General features: G+C 44.0%; 1 protein-coding gene across 1 annotated transcript; it reads left to right on the forward strand.

Moving 5' to 3' along the window:
• The first annotated feature begins 435 nt into the window (after window positions 1-435).
• btr12 (bloodthirsty-related gene family, member 12) lies at window positions 436-9,074 on the forward strand. Its single transcript, XM_014207266.3, has 10 exons — window positions 436-675; window positions 1,462-1,589; window positions 1,857-2,203; window positions 2,493-2,688; window positions 3,986-4,081; window positions 6,021-6,254; window positions 6,883-7,030; window positions 7,759-7,785; window positions 8,185-8,452; window positions 8,744-9,074. The coding sequence occupies exons 1-10, from the start codon at window positions 669-671 to the stop codon at window positions 9,012-9,014; spliced, it is 1,722 nt and encodes a 573-aa protein (XP_014062741.1). The 5' UTR covers window positions 436-668; the 3' UTR covers window positions 9,015-9,074.
• The last annotated feature ends 630 nt before the right edge of the window (window positions 9,075-9,704 follow it).

The raw sequence follows: 9,704 nt of genomic DNA on the forward strand, positions 1-9,704 counted from the left end.
TTTCAGGCTGTATATACCAATTCATTTGGTATTACAGCCTGATTAATCAGACTTGCTTCTGGAGTGCTTGGCTGTGTTCGAAAGCATCAAAACCATGATGTATCTTGGGTAAATTGTGACAGGCTGATCTACAAATAATATTGAGTAGATATTTATGAGGGAAAGTGATTTGTAGATGTCTACACGCCCATTGGGATTTCTGGCTATTGGGGGGAGGAGGGTGTGAGAAAAGGTAGAGATGAGGGAGGCACACATTTTCTACTAGGTACTGTAGTCATAAAGCATCTGATTAGGATTGCTAATCTAGGATCAGCTTTGCATTTTAACCATAATGAATATGATTATGTGGACAAAGGGGCCTGATCCTAGATCAGCACTTCTGCTTTGTAAATACAGGCCCAGGTGAAGTTTGGACACACCCACAGAGTGCATATTACTCAGAGCAAAGGAAAGGGCGGAAAGAGAGTTACTGCAGGGCATGTGATGTTGAGAGAGAGCGGGTGGGGCATTGTAGTGAGTTCGTTTTCACAGGGCCAAAACCTGTTGTGGATTTATATAGACAGACGGCCTGTATAATACAGTGGTGTGGGGCTCCAACACCCAGAGGACTATACAGAGACACGGCACTGTGTGGACTCACACAAGAAAATCAGGAGAACTTAATCAGCATGCAGAGTAAGTTAGATACTTTTATATATAATGACCGTTGATCCCTTTCATAGGCCTGTTATACAATCGCAATCTCATAGGTTATCCTCGAATTGGTTACCAGTAATGATTGTAAACTTTTTTGGACATAGGAGTTTTTTCACAGTATATGGTTGAATAGTTTTCATCAGTCTGTTTAAAGAAATATTGATGTAGTATGGAACATAATGTACAAAAGTCTGACTCAATGGTGTGGGAGGAGAAATGATCAAGGTCCCACATTGTGTTTGAAAGTCAATGTGAATTATTAGCGTCATTTTTTGGGTAATTTTTTTGCATGAATTGATGATACTTGTGTAGAAATTGACATTGGTGATTCTGCCATATGCTGTCACTTTAAAATGTCGAACTTCCTGTATTTGAGGAGCTGAAGTTTTGCTAAAAGAGTGTTGTTATTTGAAGTTGAAAAGGCATTTATTGAAACATGGCTGGTGTCATTTCAGTTTATATAGGCACAGTGCACTCACTACCTTTGACCAGAGTATTCCTGATAGGAGTGAGCGAGCCTTGTGTTCTAGTTTGTATTTGAGTTTAAAATCGGAGGTAGTGCATGGATGAAATTAGAGCTGTTGAGCTCTTTTGAATTTCCTGGCTTTTTGGTTAAGCAGCCATTAACACTCTCTCTCTCACCTCTCTCCTCTCTTTCCTCTCTTTTTCTCTCTCTGTCTCTCTTACACACTCACTCACCCACCCACACACACGGTCTCTGTCTCACCCACTCTCTCTCTCGTTCTCTCTCTCTCCCCCCATCAGGTGTGAGTTCCCCAGGTAGGGGGGGCACCCTGTCGGAGGAGTCGTTCCAGTGTTCTATCTGCCTGGAGGTCTTCGTGGAGCCCGTCTCTACCCCCTGCGGACACAGCTTCTGCAAGGCCTGTCTGCAGGTATCACATTTACTTTATAAAGCCCTTGTTACATCAGCAGTTATCACAAAGTACTTTGCAGTTACCTGGCCTAGAGCCCAAAGAGTAGGCAAAGCAGAAGCAAAAGTTCAGGGGCTAGGAAAAACTAGAGCAATAGAGAGGAACCCGGCTATGAGGGGTGGCTGAAACTGACGCTGTTATTCCAACCCCTCGTGGGTGTGTGTGTTTTCATGGACTATAAGGAAAATGAATCAATAACCTTCTTCTTCTGCTCCTCCTCCTCCAAAGGGCTACTGGGACCACAGCAAGAAGTTCCTGTGCCCCATGTGTAAGAAGAGCTACAGCCGGAGGCCGGAGCTCAGCATCAACCGGGTCCTCGCCGAGATCGCTGCCCACTTCCAGGGCCTCGAAGTAGGGGCTGTTTCACCAAACACCAAGGGGGGTGCGGTGGCTGGGAGTCCGGTGGCGGGTCACAGGGTTCACGGAGAGTCACCAGCAGCTGCGGTGGAGGGTGGAGAGTTTGCCCGGGCAGGCGAGGTGCCGTGTGATGCGTGCATCGGGAGGAAGATGAAGGCACTGAAGTCGTGTCTCAACTGTCCAGGGTCATTCTGTGAGGCACATCTCCGACATCATAAGTGAGAAATAACACAAATAATTGATTAGCTTTTTTCTTCTTCTCTTTATTTCACTCACGTTTCATGTCATTGTAAATCTAACTGTGAGATTTAGATAAACATCCCCTGTTGTGTCCTTGGAATTCCAAAAAAGGTGAAAGGTGATTAAATAAAATCTTGTTGCAGCAGTAATTTATGGGAGTCACCTTTCCTTGTTTGGAATACCAAGGACTACATGACTATGCCCAGAAAAGCACACCATTCCTTTGTTACCGCCGGCACACCTAACCTAAAATTAACGTTAACACAGGAAGGTGAAGTCTCTGACATTTCACCGCCTTGTGGAGCCAGTGCATCATCTGGAGGAGAAGATCTGTAAGAAGCATGAGCGCCTGCTGGAGGTCTACTGCCGCAACGACCACGGCTGTGTCTGTATCTCCTGTGCCGAGGCCACCCACAAGACTCACGAGATCGTCTCCGTTGACCGCGAGTGGAAGAAAAAGATGGTGAGTCCAGGGGAGAACAGGGTGGTAGGGTGGATGTGGACAGTAGGCAGATAGAAAGGCAGGCTTTAGCTCAGCAGGTTTACATTTTAGCTGATGAGGTTGTTTCTCTCGCAGTCTTGTGGCGCTCTGGAGACCATCGTGGGTCAAAATTGCATTGATAGAGTAATGCCCATAGTAAAAGTTACAATATAAACTGGGTGGTTCTATCCCTGAATGCTGATTGGCTGACAGCCGTTGTATATCAGACTTTATACCCCGGGTATGACAAAACATTGTGACATCTGCTCCTGCAACGCCCTCTACTGCTTATCCTGTGTCTCCTTGAACTGCCACCACTCCCCCAGTACTCTCTCCCTCTCCCTCTCCCTCTCCCCATCTCTGTGTGTGTGTGTGTGTGTGTGTGTGTGAGTGATTGTGTCGGCAGAGACAGGTGTACTGGAGTCAGAGCAGATCCCTACCAGCTGTAACCTGTTCCTTAATCAAGAACTCTCTACAAATACTCAGCCCTGCCACTTCCACACTGCCAGATCGTAATCTCTGCTCATTCCGCCCGCTCTGACTCTGGTCCCTGTCTCCAGTTCCACGTCTCATCATCCTGCTACTCTGTCCTGGATTCCCCACTCTACTACTCCCTTGGATTCCCCTCCGGACCTGCTTATCCTGTCCCAACCCCTCTCGCTCCAGCCTCAGCCTGGTTTCCTGCAACCCACCCGAGCTTCCCCTGGCCTGCACTCCATCTTCCCCCTGTGTTTCAATAAATACCTTGGTTACTTCATCCCAGTCTCCTCGTCTGAGTCTGCTCTTGGGTTCCCCTGTTCCACTCCTCGTAACAAACATACATTTTTACTGCTCTAATTACGTTGGTAACCAGTTTATAATAGCAATAAGGCACCTCAGGGTTTGTGCTATATGGCCAATATACCACGGCTGAGGGCTGTATCCAGGCAATCCGCGTTGCGTCGTGCATACGAACAGCCCTTGGCCATGGTATATTGGCCATATACCAACCCCCCTTGTGCCTTATTGCTTAACTACACAGCTGTTTATAGCCCATAGACTACTCCATATCAGCTTGTATCTTTACATGTGAAAAAGAAATGTAAAAATTGTTTGGTAAAAATTGGTAAATGAAGTCCAGGAAACCTGCCTTATGTGTATAATGTAGAGTATTAAACAGTATATTTTGGATCTGGGTGTTAATCTAGTGTCGATGCAATCTTATGATTTAATAGACAAAACTGACCCCAGATTAACTACCATGAGATGCTTTATGAATATGAACCCTGCCCTCACACAGAATTATTTGGGCAAGAGGAGGTCGGAGCTGAAATACATGATCAAGGAGCGGACCAAGAAGCTAGAGGAGATCAAACAGTCCATACGGGTCATCAAAGTGAGTCCATTGTATAAATGTTAATGTCATCGAAATGCATCAACTTTGTCTTTTGTGCTGTTTGGTTAAGTGAGAGTAAGCTGGGTTGTGTTCATTAGGGAAAAACATAGCAAAACAACAATAGCCAATAGTACAGCAGGGGCAGGCCTCAAGATTCAGCCGCAGGCCGATTTTTGTCAGAGCGGATGGTCGGTGGCCGGAACATAATTATAATAATTTGCACACTGCAATTTTACCACAACTAAGCACAAAAAGAGATTGAATTAGAAAATACAATAATTTCATACCTTGATTACATTGAGAAACGATCACTACTTTTTTTAATGCGGAATTCCTGCAGATTTTTGTCTTTTTTTCACCCAAAACTAAAATCATTAAAATAAAAAATTCATCACTCTGTTGCCTACCCGTTTTACAGTAAGCTATGGCTGATTGTCTACCTCTTGACCCTGGCTTTTTGTTTTTTAGGTTCTATTATTTCTGTAAAATAAATATTGGTCTTGATCGGACATATGGATGAATAAACGTACAATGTATAAATAAAATAAATCCACATAGTCGCATCCCCCCATAGTGTCCCATACAATACAGTGTCCCCATATAACACAGTGTCCCTACTCTAGGCACCATAGAAATCATTATTTGGTTGTTTTGTAATGGCTCTGGTCCACCCCCTAAGACTAGGCAGACTAACCGGTGTGGCAAGTGCAAACATTTACCTGTGTCCCCTCACCCTGTTTTTACCCTATAGTCCTTACCTACAACCTCCTGGAAACTCCCTTTGCAGAAAAGAGGTTAGCAGATAGAATAACTGTGTGAAGAAATCTGGGATTCAAACACAACAAAACGGTCACCCCGCCACTTGTTTAGGTAAACAGCTTGAGAGATAGGGCTGTAGGAATGTAAACGCTCTCAAATTCATCAGCAGTGTTGGTTATTTACCAAGCCAGCCTACGTTCACAGCTACACTGGGTGACAAGTCTCCTGGTCAGATATTGACTGTAAATAGAGTGCAGTGCGACTGTGTTCCGCTTGACCCATATTTAAAAATACAATGAGGATGAGGTTACAATGGGAGTGGATATCTTGGTGGGTGACCTTTCTGACTTAGAGAAAGGGAGAGAGAGATGATCTGCTTAGTTTTTTTCCCATAGGTTTTGATTTCCTCTGCTCTCATAATCTTTCAATCTCTTGTCCTCAAATGCCTACAACTAGGTAATATTATACTCTTTCCATATTTTATCACATGAACGTGTGACGTGGAAAGGAAACATAACAAAACACGTACTGTTTCCTCCAACTCAAGCAGGTAGATATTTGCCTATAGGACAGTCAATCCGGTTAGGCCAGTTGTGCTGCATGTGTGCCAAACAGAGCTTCGACAGCTTTAGAGTTATTTCACATCACTCAAACACCTACCTCAGGCTGCTGTGTGTTTTAACTCTAAAACCTCTCTCCCATATCTCCCCATCTTAAGAGCAGTGCCCAGAGGGAGTTGGGAGAGAGCTGCTATCGCTATTGATGCTGCAGTATGCTACTTTATGTGCAGCATGTATCTATAACCTAGTCCATCTCTGACTATTAAGCAGTGCTCAGAAGGAACTGGAGGAGAGCTGGCAGGTTGAGCTGTATGTCTCTGGTGTGTATGTCTCTGCAGTATGTCTCTGTCCCTATAACCTCTTCTACCATCTCTATGTATCTTTAGAGCAGTTCTCAGAAGGAGCTAGAGATGTGTCTCTGTATGCCACTTAATCTCGGTTAAGAATGTATCAGGCACGTTGTGTGTGAGGAGTGTGAGGATTGGATGAGTGAGTTTTGGACGAGTTGTTAACATGTTGATCTGAAGTAAAGACGTTCAGTTTAATTGCATGACAATTTGCAACAATATGCCACTATAACCTCTCAGTATGTTTAGCTATAACCTCTACTATGTCTTTAGAGCAGTGCTCAGAAGGAGTTGGAGGAGAGCTGGCAGGTGTACGCGGAGCTTCAGTGTCTAGTGGAGCAGAGCCAAGCTGAGCTGGTGGAGCTGATCGCTATGAGGCAGCGCGAGGCTGAGAGGCATGCCCAGGAGCTGGCCCGAGGACTGGAGAGCGACCTGAGTCATCTCAGGAAGAGGAATGAAGAGTTGGAAGCCCTGGCACAGAACCAGGACAAAGTCATCTTCCTCCAGGTAGGCTACAACACAACGAGGAGATACATACACACAGAAACACAGAGGGAGAGACCCACACACTCTCTTAAACCCAGTGGTGTAAAGTACTTAAGTAAAAATACTTTAAAGTACTACTTAAGTAGTTTTTTTTAGGGTATCTGTACTACATTCCTAAAGAAAATAATGTACTTTTTACTCCATACATTTTCCCTGACACCCAAAATTACTCGTTACATTTTGACAGGAAAATGGTCCAATTCACACATTTATCAAAAGAATGTCCCTGGTCACCCCTACTGCCTCTGATCTGGCGGACTCACTAAACACAAATGCTTTGTTTGTAAATTATGTCTGAGTGTTGAAGTGTGCTCCTAGCTATCCGTCAATAACAAATATAAAAAATTGTGCCATCTGGTTTGCTTAATATAAGGAACTTGAAATTATATATTATTTTACTTTTACTTTTGATACTTAAGTATACTTAAAAAAAAAATACTTTTAGACTTTTACTCAAGTAGTATTTTACTGGGTGACTTTCACTTTTACTTGAGTCATTTTCTATTAAGGTATCTTTACTTTTACACAAGTATGACAATTTAGTACTTTTTCCACCACTGCTTAAACCCCGCCTTGTCCTCTCCTGCAGAGACTGTCCGCCCTAGCGCTCCTCCCGGAGCCCATTGATTGGTCAGGAGTGAGTGTGAACACTGACCTGTACCTGGGTACCATCCAATCATCCGTCAGTGCTCTCGTCGACAAGATCCAGGAAGAAATCAAGAGGCTGTATGGAAAAGGTGGGCAAAATCTGCTATTATTACATAGAGCAAATCTTACCTTGTTTGCCATGTACAGTAGTGCACTTCCTACAGTATAAGGTGCTATTAAAAAGCAGAGCAATATGTTTAAAAAAAGTGTAATTCCAGAGACAAACATTGTCACTTGCTTCCTGTTGTGTGACCTCACTTCCTGTGTCCAAATCCCATCTCTCCAGGTACAAGTTAGCTGTAGCCATTAGCACTGATTTAGAATCAGCTTCCCTTCCTCAAGTCCTTACCTCAACTATAGTGCAGAAAAAACACAAAACTGACCTTAGATCAATGTCTAGGTGCGACTCAATCAGAGATATCTAGGTCATTAGACTGGCACCTCTATATACAGAGTGAGTCATCAGATGGGATACATAGTGAAGTACAGTAGATGCCAAAGTTCAGCCATCTGTCAGTAATGAGCTGGCAACAACAGGCTGTCAGACTGATACCCCCACAGGTGGTGGGATTAGCGCGGTCTGTTTGCCTCCAATTCCAACACGTGTCTGCTGTGACTTTGACTCTCTGACTCCCTCTCTGACTGTCTCTCTCTCTCATTCTTTCTCTCTCTCATTCCTCCTCTCTCTCCCTCTTTCTTTCTCTCTCACTCTCTGACTGATTTTCACTCTCTGACTCCCTCTGACTGACTGTCGCTCTCTCCCTCTTTCTCTCTCTCTCCCTCTCTGACTGTGTGTGTCTCTCTCTCTCCTTTACAGAGCTAAGAAAGCTGCAGAACTATGCAAGTGAGTACAGTTAGAGTTCCCTTTTTCTCTTTTTAAAGAGTGGTAGGAATTTGACTTGCAAGTTTGATTATTGGGATATAAATACTCCTCTTTGAAACAACTTTGTGTTTTAGTTAACCTTAGCATAGGCTTTGTTGATCCTCAGTTTTTCTGCTCTGTCTACTGTGCACCACATGGTGGCAGCACAGTTTGGAAGGATACAAACTTATACAGTATTAGTGGAAAGAAAGTGATATGTTGTTTACTCTAGAGTGTTTTACATTGCTTTAAATGGAACTCAGACTGGTTACAATAGAACCGACCCTCTTCTAAATAGGACTTACACTGTTCTCAATAGAACCAGCAGTGTTCTCAACCCGCTTCTCTCTCTCTCTCTCTCTCTCTGCTCCTCCCCTCCAGGTGAGGTGTTCCTGGACCCGGGCACAGCCCAGAGGAACCTGGTCCTGTCAGAGGACGGTCGCCAGGTGATGTACGAGGAACGAAAGCACAACCAGCCAGAAGGCCCTGACCGCTTCAACCCCGCCCTCTTCGTGCTCGCATGCGAGTGCCTCTCCTCAGGACGCCATTACTGGGAGGTCGATGTGGGTCGTAAGACCGCCTGGACTGTGGGCGTGGTGCGAGCATCGGCCCGCCGGAAGGGAGAGATCAAGCTGAGCCCCAATGGAGGGTACTGGGGCCTTTTTTTAATTATGTTTTTACTTTTTGAATTGAAATTCCAAACATTTTGAAGGATTCAAAAGTCAAATCAAAATCTACACATCCCTCAACAAATGTATGCACAAAACACATACAGGGTTTCACATTCAAAGGATTTCAAAAAGTTTAGGAGAGATCATGACTTATCAGTGTGGCAAAGCACTAATCTAATTTTAATTGAAATATATAGTGATCAACTCCCATAATTGTATGGATGTAATATTTACCAAGAATACTAATCTCATCTCATTTCATCACATAGGTACTGGTGCCTGTGGCTGAAAAGTGGGGAGGTCAAGGCTCTGGCTTCCACCCGACTGGCCCTACAGCTGGCCTCTCACCCCCAGAAGATCGGGATCTTTCTCGACTACGAAGGCGGCCAGGTGTCGTTCTACGACGTCAAGACGCACACGCACCTCTTCACATTTGAGGATACCTTTAATGAGAGTTTGTACCCCATCTTCAGCCCCTGTCTCAATCAAGAGGGAAAGAACGCGGCCCCGCTCATCATCAGTGCAGTGAAGCATAGCTGAGATGAGACATGACATGACCTACGTGCCAAATGCCACCCAATTCCTAGAGTGCACTAATTTTGACACGTTAGTGCCTACTGCACTTGTGGAGGCACACGCAGGGCCCATGCACTACCTTTTGACCAGGGCCCATAGATCTTCAGTCAAAAGTAGTGCACTATGTCGGAGTGCATTTAAGACACAACCATGACATGACGTGCCCCCTTCAGCTCAGAGGTTGACCAATCACAGTTTAGTCACTTGAATAGGGCCTGAGTTGTTCCTCACGGTGTGATCTTAACAGGAAAAATTCTGGGACCCAAATGATGGCCTATATACTGTATAACTACAACCCAGAGTTTTCCCTGGTCATACTTTTGGCTAAACAGTAAACAACTAAACATGTTAAGGATCTGTTAAAGGGATGGTTCTTTGAATAAAAAACACATCTTCTAAAAAATCCTCATTGTGAAACACTGTGTTTACTTTTCCTTCGACATTTTATAAGTCTAGAAGTCAATTGGAAGCTGTAAACATAACTACAGTACTTCTATAAATTCACAGATAATACATTATTCTTACTTTTGTACTTCAATCAGCAACTTCTAAATAAAGATTTTCTATCAATAAATAAATGACCCCTGACATGATATCCATCTAAAGTTCTAGGAAGTGAAATAACTACAGCAAATTCAGAGTAGACTTGGGGGT

This window comes from Salmo salar, chromosome 07 (genome assembly GCF_965601325.2).
Source record: "Salmo salar chromosome 07, fSalSal1, whole genome shotgun sequence".
NCBI classification, from domain to species: Eukaryota; Metazoa; Chordata; class Actinopteri; order Salmoniformes; family Salmonidae; genus Salmo; species Salmo salar.

Bases quoted from the DNA above. Each gene is read 5' to 3' on its own strand.
- btr12 (XM_014207266.3), top strand. The intron at 2,204-2,492 runs GTGAGAAATAAC...ACGTTAACACAG, and splicing joins GCACATCTCCGACATCATAA to GAAGGTGAAGTCTCTGACAT. The intron at 7,786-8,184 runs GTGAGTACAGTT...CCTCCCCTCCAG, and splicing joins AAAGCTGCAGAACTATGCAA to GTGAGGTGTTCCTGGACCCG.